The sequence below is a fragment of the Eublepharis macularius genome, chromosome 16 (genome assembly GCF_028583425.1).
Source record: "Eublepharis macularius isolate TG4126 chromosome 16, MPM_Emac_v1.0, whole genome shotgun sequence".
NCBI lineage: Eukaryota > Metazoa > Chordata > Lepidosauria > Squamata > Eublepharidae > Eublepharis > Eublepharis macularius.
The window spans coordinates 21,308,501-21,323,280 of record NC_072805.1 but is presented as its reverse complement, the minus strand read 5'-3'; the positions used below and the strand labels follow the sequence as shown (position 1 = coordinate 21,323,280).

The 14,780-nt window shown below is 39.0% G+C and overlaps 1 protein-coding gene across 2 annotated transcripts in view; it reads right to left on the bottom strand.

The window, feature by feature from the left end:
• Window positions 1-14,780, bottom strand: part of CBFB (core-binding factor subunit beta) — a 72,722-nt gene that overhangs the window by 21,636 nt on the left and 36,306 nt on the right. For both annotated transcript variants that reach the window (XM_055000876.1, XM_055000875.1), the window contains exon 4: window positions 504-620. In XM_055000876.1, coding sequence (XP_054856851.1) covers window positions 504-620 — 117 coding nt within the window. The remainder of the gene's footprint in view (window positions 1-503; window positions 621-14,780) is intronic.

Here is a 14,780-nt window from a genome sequence, read left to right as displayed (position 1 = left end):
TATATTTGAGTTAACTGATTGTTTTATACGTTATCTTCATTGGTAGGGAGTTTAGAATAGTTTAATTGATGTTTTAGGTATTTATGATCTGATAGGTAATTTTTAGCTTTATTAATCATATGGAATAACTGTGTTATGTTTGTTATCCAAATTTATTGTGTGTGTATTTTACAGGTAAAATAAAAAATAAAAGAGAACAAGGACTCACAAAGGCAGAAACAAAAAAGGGAAAGAGAAAGAATCAGGCACCTAGTTTTTTAAAAAAAGTTTATTGAAAGAACTACTCAGAAGGTTAAGGTACAGAACCTCTGACCATACACAAGCAGCATCTTCAGCCCAATCTGCTCATCCTAGGGAGAATTTTTTCCCATTCTATACCATTTTCCTTTCTGCGTCTCTCAAAAGATGGTATGATTTTTCCTTTCTGAAGTTATTGTGAGGCAGCACACCGCAACTGCACTTTTAAGTGCACAAATAAGCAGCTCTCGAGAGGCTTTCCTTACCTGTGCCCGCTCTTCATCAAATTCTAAGCAGCCCATGCCATCCAGCCTTTGGAGATCTATCCAGCCTTTCCAAATAACACAAACACCATTAAGAATCATAGGGGCTTTTAAGTAGACCTGAAAAATCAAAAGATATATACTGAAGATGCAAACTCTGCATATGCAAAAATCCACACCGAGGTTTAGTGTTTCAGTACTACCATCTGTATACATCTGCGTAATGCTGATTTTATTAGCCATCTTGAATATAATGGAAATGCAGGGTATAGACAGAAGTATCTTATTCCTTTGTCATGCTCTGAGCCAAAAAAAAACCCCTTCACAGCCACCGATACATTAATTTTATGAACGTATTTATATGCCATATGTACCACGTTTAAGGACAAACATGTATGAATCTCACTTGCAGCTGGGCTTCTGTGTATCTTAACTCATCCTTCTTGCATCAAGAATTATGATTAAATAGTACCTGCAGTTACTCATGATGCACGAATGCATGCACTACAGGTTTATCAGTGACAAGTTTTATTCCTCACTAACCAGGATCCTAAACCAGGGATTAATTCAGGCAAGGAATCAGGGTGAATTCAAGGTGGGGGGGGTACTTCCAGTCAAGCTGCCCACCAGCAATTGTATATATAAACCCTTATTAATGTTTAACAACCATTCTTGGTACATGACAGAAGGGGAGATGAGAAAGGAGTACAAATAAGCCCAACAATAAGCCACATTTGTACACATTTTTCCTTAATTGTAGTAACATGAGATGTTTGAACGACATCTATGTCAGGGTTAGCAAACACCAACACCAACAAATATCAGAACATGTTAACTGAACAAAATCATCAAATTCTATCTACTTTTGCATGTTTAAGTGCCATCAAAACTGCATCTATTGTTCCAAATAGATACGTCAAAACCAAGAAGTACAATCCAGCTTTTTATGTCGCACATTTGTGCTTCTTGCATAAATGTTATACAGCTGTTTATACTGTGTACATAAGGAGTCGATAAATTACTAACACTTCTTCAACAGGTGTGCATATAAATTTTGGTTACTGCATTTAATGTAAAGGAACTAATCAACAAGAATCATGTGATAAAACATTCATTCATCAGGTAAATAGAAAGCTAAATTCTTCCAAAATTTTCAAATCCTGACTACTCTATTGAAACAACTTATTCCTGCAATGAGCTTTGGCACATTAAATGATATTCCCAGAAAATGCTTGTAAAAATGGTCAGTGCTCTTGGCTAAACATAGCTGAAGTACTGTCAGAGTGACACCATGACATTTCCCTGGGCTTCATCCCAAAGAGGGGACTAGCTTGCCTGGTGGACCAGACAAAGGCCCCTCCGGTATATAATCTTGGCTACATCCCAAGAACCATCAATCTCATTTGGTGAGTTCAGCGGGGATTTAGTTTCGTGACTTTTGTTTCCTTTCAGCAGCAGCTCTCTTTCCCCGCCTTCCAAGAGCAAGTTATTTTTCAAAGGAGAATTTAAAAACTGGGGGTCAGCTGTTCAAACAAATAAAAGTCAAGAATGGCAATGGGCTAGTGCATACCTCTTGAGTAAACCTAAGCACCTCAGTCTTGGATTCCAAGACCAGCAGCCAGAGGCCTCTGTGAGCTCTCAAACAAAGCTTGAAGGAATTGGCTATCCTCTGCTTGCTAACACGAACCTAGTATATGGAGATACAGTGCCTTGCAAAATGGAGGTTCTAAAAACATCAAAAAGTGTTTCCCACATTTTCCTCAATAAATCTCTCCAGGACAAACTTACATTCGAAAAAGGCGGGCAGGTGCTTCGTTAAAACCTGCTACTCAAGATTCAGTAGACAACTACGATTCTTTCGGCTACTACCATAATAACTGGTATTTATACACTGTAGTTATATTGAAATAGGAGACAATTATGTGGAGCATGGTACAAACACAGGCTTGCTTGACTACGATATGACCAAACTTGGCAAGTGGAGATCATGTGGATCAGGCCCAAATGTAACTTGGTGCACAAGTGCCAGGTAAGGAGGGAAACACCCACATGTAGGCTCTACACGGTGACATGATCCTGGAGTTGTTGGCCTCAAGGAAGCCATAGGCCTTCCAGTAAATTTCCAATAGGCCTGGTTGCCAATTCCCCTGCAGGCCTACATTTCCCAAGCTCCTTCTAGATATAGGATTGAGAGAAAGAGAAATGGAGGGAAAAGGCATCATGAGGCTGGACCATGAGAAAAGTAATAAGGCCCTGCTGAGGGAGGAAAGCATTCTTCTCCAAGGAGCTACGAGGCAGAGAAGTAGCTACTGGCAGGAGAGGATCCCTCACCCAAGGAGGGTGAGTTGGGCCCAGGAAGGGACAGCTACAGTGGGGACCAGTCAGGTGGCCGCGTTAGGAGGCTTTATTGTTTTCTTTCTGGCTCCTTTGTACGTTAATTTTGTTGTAAATGTATCTCTGATTAAACTGTTTCTTCTAAGTGTTTCTTTCCCACCTGTTCAGTGATTGCCCCTGTTTAATAAAGCAGTTTCCTTTATTTTGTTTGCGTCATCATGCCTCAAGCTTGACTTGGCAACACCCGCACCAGCAGAGAGGCTCTGTTAGGAAGGATGAGGGGAAAGGTGGGGTGCTCTAAGCTCTCCCTAGTTGAACTTCAAGACCGAGTGGTGGCAGCCAGTAAGGTCCTTGCTTGCTCCAGGGCTGAAGGCAGCAGGACAGAGAGGGATGTGTGTATGTGGAGCTAAAGCTGAAAAGCCCTTGCATGACCCCTCTTATCTGCAGCACATGATCAGAACCATTCCTGTGGGGGCTTACGGAGCAACATTAAAATGGTCTAATGAGACTAAGTGAAAGTATAACACTGCCCACTGTAAAGCCTCACTGGTGTCTTTGAAACTAGGTAATTATTACAACTCTTAATTTAGGGTGAAGTAAGCCTTCAAAATTGCTTATTTACTTTATCATCTGCCTTTCTAATTGAGATTCAAGGTGGATTACAGGATTATAAAACAATGCAATAAAGACCAGTTTAGTACATATAGCAAACACTGCAATAAAATTGGAACCCACAAATAAAGAATGAAAAAATAGCATAATACATCCAATAAACTAAATTGTATAATTAGAGAGTCCAGTAGCACCTTTAAGACTAACCAACTTTACTGTAGCATAAGCTTTCGAGAACCACAGTTTTCTTCATCAGATGCATGGAAGGTAAGAAGAAACTGGTCAGATATATATAGGTGATGAGGGGAGAGTAGATGCAAATCAGTTTACTTCTGATGAGATCAGTTTGCTTCTGTTAATGAAATCAGTTACTTCTGATAATGAGATAACCATTCATAGTCTCTATTGAATCCAAGTCTGACTGAGTCAAATTTACATATGAATTCCAATTCAGCAGCTTCCCATTGGATTTTGTTTTTGAAAGGTTTCTGTTGAACTATGGTGACCTATCAAGGCTTACTTGATGGAATGTCCTGGTAGACTGAAGTGTTCTCCCACTGGTTTCTGGATGTTGCCATTTTTAATGTCAGATTTGTGTCCATTTATTCTTTTGCGCAGAGGTTGGTTCGTTTGTCCAATGTACAGAGCGGATGGACATTGTTCGCACATGAGGACATATATCATGTTGGAGGAAGAGCAGCTGTAAGAGCCAGAGACAGTGTAGTTGATGCCATTGGGTCCTGTAATCGTATTTCCTGGGTAGATATGAGGGCAGTTGGCATCTGGGTCGGTTGCAGGGTCTGGTACCAGAGTTGGTGACTTTGCTGGTCGATTCATGGTTGTTAGTGAGAAGTCGTTTAAGGTGGGGGGGGCTGTCTGTAGGCAAGGAGAGGTCTTCCACCCAGGGCTTGTGAGAGAGAGGCATCGTTTTCCAGGATGGGCTGTAGATCACTGAACAAACTGATCTCATCATCAGAAGTAAACTGATTTGCATCTACTCCCCCTCCCCTCACCACCTATATATATCTGGCCAGTTTCTTCTTACCCTCCATGCATCTGATGAAGAGAACTGTAGCTTATGCTACAGTAAAGGTGGTTAGTCTTAAAGGTGCTACTGGACTCTTTTCTATTTTGTCACTACAGACTAACACGGCTAACTCCTCTGGATGTATAATTAGAGAACACTGAAATATTCTGCAGTGTAAAATAAGGTATTTCTAACTAAGAACACTGTGTTAAAGCCATTGTTTTGTGTCCTACTGTCTCCTAACAGTTGGAAACATTAGTTGCAATTAAAGACCAGTTTGATAGGCATAAGCACTGGTCCAGATGCCCATTCAGTGAAAATTTCCCCACTCTAAGCACTCCAACAGGAAACTTTTCAAAAGAGAAAAGGATGCTGTGGCTAAAGGACACATACACTCATCAATCCCCTCCCCACCCAAAAACAACTAACTGAAAAGAATGGCACAAATCATGCATCTATTATTATTCGACTACAATCTGTGTAGCAGGTTTGCATAGCTGAAGGGATGAGCACCAGTTGTGGTCCCCTTCTTGATTATGTGCAGCTCCAGTAAGGATTCTAAATAATAGTCACAGTACCTCCCTACTTCTTTTTTGGAAGTATCTGCAACCGACACTGGCCCATCAAGAGCAGTAGGTGGTGATAGAATTTTTGATGGCGTTGGCATCAGCTTTTTCTGCCAGCCACCAATACCACGTGGGCTATCTCTATTCAAGCCACCTTTAATGTGTTAGGAGAAAGAAAGCCTTGGGTGACATTTCTGCCTAAGTAAGGAGAAGAGATGGGGGGGAGGGCAGAACAAAGGAGAGACTCGGGGAGAGGGGAAAGGAGAAAAAGAGATAGGTGGGTAGAAAAACAGAAAGGGAGAAGAATATACAGGGTGGAAAGCGACAGAATGAGGGTTGAAGGATATGCATTTACAATGGAGAAAGATAAGTGAAGATGCTTTAATACAGAAGGGAAGAAACAGTACATTAATTTACTTCATTTATACACCCCACCCTTTCTCCCCTATGGAAACTCAAGCAGCTTACCTCATTCTTCTCTCCTCTGTTTTGTCCTCACTTCAACAACCCCATGAGGTAGGTTAAGCTGAAAGTGGGGGACTGGTTCAAGGTAACCCAGCAGGCTTCCATGGCAGAGAGTCTCTCTACACGAGACATCTTACATGGGGACGCTCAAGTGTAGGGAGACTCAATGTTAGCTGGAAACTAGAGTTTTAAAAGACAATTTTCCTCTCTACAACACCAGGGTAGTTTAAAAAGACAGAGCCCACCAAGATCACTCCTCAGAGGGTTTGTTAATTTCATCTTCACCTCCTGGAAGGTTCTGTCAATTTCATCTCTCCTTCTGGGAGACAAAGATGAAATTAACAAACCCTCTGAGGAGTGATCTTGGTGGGCTCTGTCTTTTAAAACTATGCTTCCCGGCTAACATGGCATCTCTCTACATTTGAGCATCCCCATATAAGATGTTTCATGTAGAGAGACTCAGAGAAGGGATTTAAATCTGGGTCTCCCTGATCCTAGCCTGAAACTAGAACCCTTCTATCACACTGGCTCTAACGTACGAGGGAGGGATAGCAGATAATAACCAACAAAACTTCAAGTTAAAACTGTAATTAAAATAGTTTTCTCTAGCCAACACAGTGATGAGGCCCCCTTGAATAAAACCGTAAAAATTACCCTTAGAAATTAAACCATACACGTTCATACTGTATATTATATATGGAATAAAAGTTTTTAAAGGCCCAGCTGATCCCACCTATTGCATTTGAAGCTAGCTAAGTATTTTGTGGTATCTTTTTTTAGAAGCCAGGAAAAAAAGATCCTGTGTCACTGTAATGATTTCAAGAAATGGGTGCATGCGTCTTTAAATGTTTGGTGAGATAGGTGAAGAGTGGGGGTGAAAGAGAGAGATGAGTGAGTGATATGACTGGTTGATGACAGAGAGTGGGCGGAGTGAAGGCAGTTTTCAGTTACTGAGGGAGAGAAAAAGATTCAGTTAGGGCAAGAGAGGCGAGCTGTGTGCAGCCTGAGTGTGTTCATGTATTTGTGAGGGAAAGGCAACCTGAGTGGAAGCCTGAACTGAGTGTGTCTGTGAGACTATATATTCACTCTATTTGAAGCAGGCAAACTGTGTGTGCGCCTGAGAGAGAAAGAATTGAGAGTGAAAAGAAAACAGGCTAGCTGTGTGCTGTCTGAGGAGTTCTCTGTGAGAGAAATATAGAGCCTAGAGAAAGAGGCTAACTGTGTGTGAAGCCTTACAAGAGATCTGTGTGAATGAGTTTGGATGAAGCAACTAGAAGAACTAAGAACTACTTTTATGTAACCAATACGCTTCTTAAAAAATAAACTTTTATTTTGTTTTGTTATATCCCAGAGTAGCAGTCATTGTTATCTCCCATTCCTATCCTCAGGGCCACATAGAACCACGAAGGAGCCTGACGCTCAAACACGTTACAAAAGGGAAAACTTAAATACAATATATTGGAATTTAATATTCCTGGTGGCAGCTAACTACCCAGAGGGTGTGAAGGGAAAGAAATCCACCCTAGAGAAAGTGAAGATCATAACAGTCACAATCAACATTATTCTTGTAAAATTCACAGCTGATTTTGCAGTAGCCAAAATAATGTTAGAAATGTTTGAACATTGGAGACATCTACAATCTATGATTTTACAAGCGGATGTTTTGCTTCATGTCCTGATCTTTTCTTGTACCTATAGCTTAATAATAAGTAATTCCTGATTGCTTTATTATGTCTTGATAACTTTGTCATAATCCTGACGATACTGGAGAGTGAACTTTTGAATCTTGCTGCAAATCTTACACTTCAGTATGATTTCTTTGTCCCTATGGTTTACTGCACAGTAAATAGTTTAATTTCTTGTTACTGGCTGTGGCAAGCACATATACTACCTCTATTGGCTCCTTGGTTTTATATTTTTCTTCACCAATATGTCCCTTTAAATCATACTGGTACAATTTCCTCTGTGTGTGTGTGGGGGGGGGGGAAGAAACGAGAGGCCACAGTCTGGAAGAAGGGAAACTGCCAGCTGTTACAGTTGAAACCGTTTGGCCACATTTCCTTTTTCTAAGATAAAGGCTGTTTCCTTTCCACTTCTAGTTTTGGGAGTATAATTGTCATTTCACCCAAACAATTATCTTTTACAAGCGTATTACCTATCAGATAAAGTCACCTGAAAAGAGATCCGAGTCACCACAAGTCAAACAACAGCTACCACCAAAATGATGTAGCAATTCTGATGTCTCGTGAAAATTAGGCTAAGGAAGGCTTTTTCTTGGAAACAACAAGATAGAGTAAGAAATCGGTTCTTGAGTATGTTTTGAAAAGCTGTTCCATTTGATCTGCTTTAGAACAATCAAACACAACGTAAAAATTAGACTGAATTTTCTAACGCAAATAGGAGAAATAAGTATTTTCAAATATTAATTAAATTTACTAAAAAATTTTTACACTGCTTACTGAAAAGAAAAAGACATTAGAGATCTCTACAGCTTGTTCAGAAAAGTACTTTTCTATTTGATATAAAAGGGAAGAGAGCCTTATACACATTCTTCAGTTACTCAAAAGGAAGATGACTGGATGTCATTCCCCTTAAAAATGCATACGAACACAGAAAATTCTTGGACATAACTGTAACTTGTATGTGGATGTAAGACAACCTCTTCCTTTTTTTAAAATGGTATACCTGTGAAAAAACCTAGTCTTGCATTTGAGTACATACTGTAGAAAGTACAAATCAGGACTATGGGAAGGAAAGGAAGAGCACAGAAAGAAGATTTAAGGAATGCTGCAGACGAACTTAGTGCTGGATCAATCCACAAGTAACTCCAAATTCTCCCTGGATAAAGCACTCCCCACCCATTTTGGGAAGAAAATGATTTGCCAATTCAAGGTTTAAAATTGGTTAGAATTACCTGGTTACAGGTTGGATCCAACCCACTTTTCTGCCAGTGAAAAAGAAAGGAAGTCCCCGCTCCTTGATCACCAAGAAGGCTATGGGATCCTCATGCACAAAAGCTTTTTGTGTGTTAGGGGCTGTAGTAAGGAAGGGAAATAGGTAAGATTGAGTGAAAAAGCTGGCTAGGTCCACTTTCAACTATTGAAGGTCTCTGTTACAAATGAAGAACGAAATTCTGAATAATACTCATTTCTTAGTACTCATCTGAGCAGTTAAAGCTGATTGGGCTCTCTGAAGTGATTAAAAGTTAAATAATTGTGTTTTTGTCATAAATGCAAAGTGACACTCACCAAGCAACACGTATGCCTTCACATTCATAGAAGACAATTAAAAACTGTATTTGCCCATTATCCGTCCAGTAGTGAAAAGAGTAAATGTTACAAAAATTTCTTACAGCAAACAATATTTTGGGAATGCACTGTCCAATTGCATTGGGTGAGGGAACAGAGAACACTGCTTGCTTAAAACCTGAGTGTCAACAAATGGTCTTTTGAAACAAACACAAGATCTATTTCAAGCCAAGTCAACATTTCAAAATATAAATGAAAATAAAAATACTATAAGCTACTAACAATAGAATACTTGAAAAACTTTGCGAGTAGCATACTAGTTAAGTTGTTGGGTTGCAAATCAGCACTCTGCTGGTTCAAATCGCACTACTTCCATAAGCTCAGCTGATGGCTTTGAGTAAGCCACTCTTAACACTGACGTTCTTCACTCCTCTAAGGAGGACTAATCTGTCTAGGAGAGCAGTATATAACACTCTTACTAACCGAGTATTAAGATGTGTATATTATGCTGTGGGAAGACGGGAGACAGGAAGTGCGTAACAACAATAGAGTGGCTGGAGGGAAGCGGCCCTTGCCAAAGGACAGGAAGTGGGGAATCGCCATCTTTGAAAGTGGAAGGGTCGTGGCTTCAGCGGATGAGGAAGTAGGCCATCTTGGATTATAATAACATAGAGAAACCATAGAGAAAAGACGCCCGACATTTTGGATATAAAAAATTAATTTTGGCAAAGATTGGGACATTTAAAAAAAAGGAAAACGTTTAATTATACGCCACGGAGCTGAGGAAGAGAGCAGATTCGTGGGAGCGAGCTAAAGCAAGCCCCACGATGTCGAAAAAAGAGTGGCAATCGGCAATAGAAAACTTGGACAAAAAACTTATAGACATGATGAAAGAACTTAAGGACACGAAATTGGAGCTTATTAAAGAGGTCAAGGAAGTTACACAGACAGTAAAGTCGGAGCTGTCAGAAGTGAAAAAAGGTGTGGAAACGATTAGCAGTGAATTACAAGGAACGCAGCAGAGAGTTAAAACAGTAGAAGACGCGATGGAGAATTTAATAGACACGCAACAAACAGAGATGAGGCTGGTGAAGGGGAGGATGTCAGTTGCAGAAACTAAACACATGGAGAAGCAGCTTCGTTTTCGCGGTCTGCCAGAAGTGGAAGGGAAGTCAGCGCAAGAACAGATGACTGAGGTGTTGGCTGATTACCTGGGGAAGGAGGAGGAGGAAATTGTGGCTATCCTAGATGTGGCGTATCGTGTGAACTCGAGAATTGCAACCCAGAGGAAACTACCAAGGGATGTGATTGTGCAGTTTACAACTAGAAATATGAAAGAGAGGATTGTGACCAAACAATTTCAAGATCCATTGGAGATTGATGGCAAGACGATTATTATAATGAAGGAACTGCCCAGATCAGTGTTATTGGACAGGAAAAAATATAGAGTGCTAATTCAGACTTTGAAGGACATGAATATCAGATACAGATGGGAGTTACCGGAAGGAGTGTCCTTTGAGTTTGGAGGGGCAAAAAAACGCATCAGATCTGAGCGGGAGATGGAGAGATTTATCAAGGACAATGAAAAAGACTTACCAACAAAACCATGAATATGGAGTGTAAAGTATTATCGTGGAATGTAAATGGACTAAACTCACCGAATAAGAGAAAAAATATTTTTCATTGGCTACTAAAACAAAAATGTGATATTGTTTGTTTGCAGGAGACCCACATTAGAAAACAGGATGTAAAATATTTAAAATCTGGAAAATTGGGCAAAGAATTTGTAGCGGCTTCCAACAAGAAAAAAAGAGGAGTGGTGTTGTATATAAAAGAGGAGCTGCAGCCAAAATTTGTTATGAGAGATGTGGAAGCTAGATTTGTAGCAGTGGAATGTAATTGGAACTTAAAGAGAGTGTTGGTAGTCGGACTTTATGCACCTAACGGTGCAAAGGAAAGCTTCTTTGAGGACTTAAGGAAGCACCTAGACGATCTTGTATATGACCAGATAATTCTTGCTGGAGATTTCAATGGAGTGACAGATTTGGAATTAGACAAAAAGACTACAAAAGCACAAAAGAAAAGAGGACTATTGCCAAAGCTTTTTTTTGAGTTGATTCAACAAGAGACTCTCGAAGACGTATGGAGGAGAGAATATCCTAAAACCAAACAGTTTACTTTTTATTCTGCAAGGCATCTTACATTATCAAGAATTGATATGATCTGGGCCTCAAAGGACTTAGCGCTATGGACTAAGGAGGTAGAAATAATGCCGATGGTAGGCTCAGATCACAACCCAATTATGTGGAAATTTGGAAAAAGGAGAAAAAGGAAAGCCTGGAGAATAAATGAGGACCTGTTACAGGAAAGTGAGAATATGGAAACACTGAGAAGAGAGACTAAGTTTTTTATACAATACAACGTGAATAAAGAAGTACCAACCAGTAAAGTTTGGGACGCGTACAAGGCGGTTGTAAGGGGCATACTAATGGACTTAAATGGTAGAGCAAGGAAAAAGAAAGAGGAGAAAAGACAAGAGATTGAGGAGAAAATAAAGGCCAAAGAAGTACAGTTAAAAAAGAGACCAGGGAAAAAGAAAATACATCAGGAAATCAAAATTCTTCAAGAACAGTTAACAGCAATGAGTAACAAAGAATTGGAGTGGAACCTTAAAAGACTGAATCAAAAAGCTTTTGAGGGTGCTAATAAACCTGGGAAATATTTGGCATGGCAATTAAAGAAGAAAAGGGAAAAGAAAATAATAAATAAAATTTGTGAAGAAAACAAAACGTATTTGGAGCAGACTACCATTAGCAGAGCCTTTTATAAATTTTACGCTAAGCTGTATAATAAAAAAGAAGTAAACAAAGAATCAATAGCATCATATTTGGAGAAAACCAAACTTCCAGAGATCTCGGAAGCTTGGAGAAATAAGCTGAACAGTGAAGTAACTGATGAGGAAATAAATATGGCAATACAATCCGCAAATCTAGGAAAGGCGCCAGGGCCAGATGGACTTACGGCTAAATTTTATAAGACAATGGCCAATGAACTGGCACCATTCCTAAAAGAGGTGATGAACGGAGTTTTTAGGGATCAAAGAATTCCAGACACTTGGAGCGAAGCGAATATATCATTGATCCCAAAAGAGGGCCAAGATCTGACTAGCGTGAAAAATTATAGGCCTATATCACTACTCAATAATGATTATAAAATTTTTGCGAAGATATTGGCGGAGAGATTGAAGGGGTGGCTCTCGGAAGTCATAGAGGAGGAACAAGCAGGCTTTTTGCCAGACAGACAAATAAGAGACAACTTAAGGACAGTGATCAATGCTATTGAATACTACGACAAGCGTTGTGACAAAGAGGTTGGTTTCTTCTTTGTAGACGCTGAAAAAGCGTTTGACAATTTAAACTGGGACTTTATGTTTGCCACTATGGAAAAGCTACAACTGGGAGAAAGATTCGTCAGAGCAATCAAGGAAATCTATAGAGACCAGACTGCAGCAATTGTAGTGAATGATGAATTGACCAAAAAATTGACGATTAGTAAAGGAACAAGACAAGGTTGCCCGTTATCTCCATTGTTGTTCATTTTAGTATTGGAGATTCTGATGATACAAATTCGACAAGATGAGGAAATACGAGGAATAAAAATAAAGGACTATTCATATAAGGTCAGAGCATTTGCAGACGACATAATGTTAATTGTAGAAGACCCACTGGAGAACATGCCAAAAGTGATAGACAAGATCAAGGAGTTTGGAGATTTGGCAGGTTTCTTCATTAACAAAAAGAAGTCAAAGATATTATGCAAAAACATGACTAAGCAGAAACAACAATTGTTAATGGAAACAACGGATTGTGAAGTAACTAGTAAGGTGAAATACTTGGGAGTTGAGCTGACTGCAAAAAATATAGATTTGTTCAAGAATAATTATGAAAAATTATGGACTCAGATAGAGAGAGACTTGATCAAATGGAATAGATTGAACCTGTCATGGTTGGGCAGGATTGCAGCAGTTAAGATGAATGTGTTACCAAGAGTAATGTTTTTGTTACAGACAATACCAATCATCAGAGACTCTAAACAATTTGAAAAATGGCAGAGGAAAATATCAGATTTTGTTTGGGCAGGCAAGAAGCCTCGAGTGAAAGTAAAAGTTTTACAAGATGCAAAGGAGAGAGGCGGAATGCAACTGCCCAATCTGAGACTTTACCATGATGCAATCTGCCTAGTTTGGCTAAAAGAGTGGATGACATTAAAGAATAAGAAACTATTAGCCCTAGAGGGATATAAAAAAATTTTTGGATGGCACGCATACCTATGGCATGACAAAGTAAAGGTCAACTCGATGTTCCTGCATCATTTTGTAAGGAGAAGTCTATTTACAATCTGGAAGAAGTATAGAACTTACCTACAAGAAGGAACCCCCTTGTGGGTGGTTCCATATGAGGTGATAGATCCGAGAGCTGTGGATAATGAACAACAATGTTTAACGTACAAAGAAATAACTAAGATTGAAGTATCTAAACTTAGAATAAAGACGCAAGAGGAACTATCACCTAACTATGATTGGTTTCAGTATAGACAGATTAGAGACTTATACAACTCAGACTTTGCAAAAGGGGGCATACGAACAGAGAACTCGGAACTAGAGCAGACCCTTCTTAAAGAAGACAAGAAAAGAATATCCAAGGTATACCAAGTATTGCTGAAATGGTATACTGAGGATGAGATAGTTAAAACACAGATGGTGAAATGGGCTATAAATTTCAATAAAGAAATAACAATGGAGGCATGGGAATACTTGTGGAAAACTACAATGAAGACAACGACATGTATCAATATTAAAGAGAACATTTTCAAAATGATCTATCGTTGGTACATGACACCAAAGAAGATTGCGCTAGGGAATTTGAATACTTCTAATAAATGCTGGAAATGTAAGAAACATGAGGGCTCCCTCTATCATATGTGGTGGTCGTGTGAGGTAGCTAGGCAGTTCTGGGGGGAAATAATAAGAGAAATGAGTGAAATTTTACAGTTTCAAATAAATAAGAACCCAGAACTCCTGCTGCTAAACTTGGGAATGGAGGGAATTCCAGCCCATCATAGGACGTTGATTTTTTATATGACTGCAGCAGCTAGACTTTTGTATGCGCAGAAATGGAAAGTACAAGAAGTACCAACTATTGAAGATTGGATCTACAAATTGCTGTATATGGCTGAAATGGACAAGATGACAAGAAAACTGAGAGATCTGGACTCAGGGCAGTTCAACACAGACTGGGAGAAGCTGAAACAATACCTGGAGAAGAAATGGGAGGTGGGAGGAAAACTGTGGCAGTTTGAGAACTACTGAAATATAATAAAAGTATAAAAGAGAGGGGTGACTTTACCGGGGGAGGAAGAGAAATGTGAATTTATAAGCAGTTAGATTAATTGATTGAGATATATATAGATATGAATAGGTCAACTGATAGAGAATAATTAATGATAAGGTTTAAACATGAGGATTGACTAACTAACAATATTTTCTTTCTTTGACAAGATTTATATGCACCAAACTGAATGTATAGAAGAGTTAAATTGATTGAGTATCTGAGGAGTTATATAGAATTACCATAAAAAGTTGAAATGAGTAACATATAGAGAATAAATCAAATTGTTTGATTTAAATGTGGGAAATTTTTATGGTTTATATATTTTTATAGGTTTATATAGAATTATTCAAAACTGGAAAATGGGATAAATTGTTTATCTTAAGACGTATAGTTTGGGTGTATAATGATTAAAGGAGTTAATGATGCACTGCTTAATATAATGGAGAATGTATATCTGTTTTAGACAGAGGAACTTAATAGAAGTAAGGGAAAAGGGACAGAGGGTGGGAAAGCTGTTGGAAGTCAACAAAAGGGGGGGAAAGGGAGGGGGTTAGAAACGAAAAATTAGGGGAAAATTGATTGTAATGTAAAAATAAAAATGTTCTAACCCAATAAAAATTTTTTCAAAAAAAAAAAAG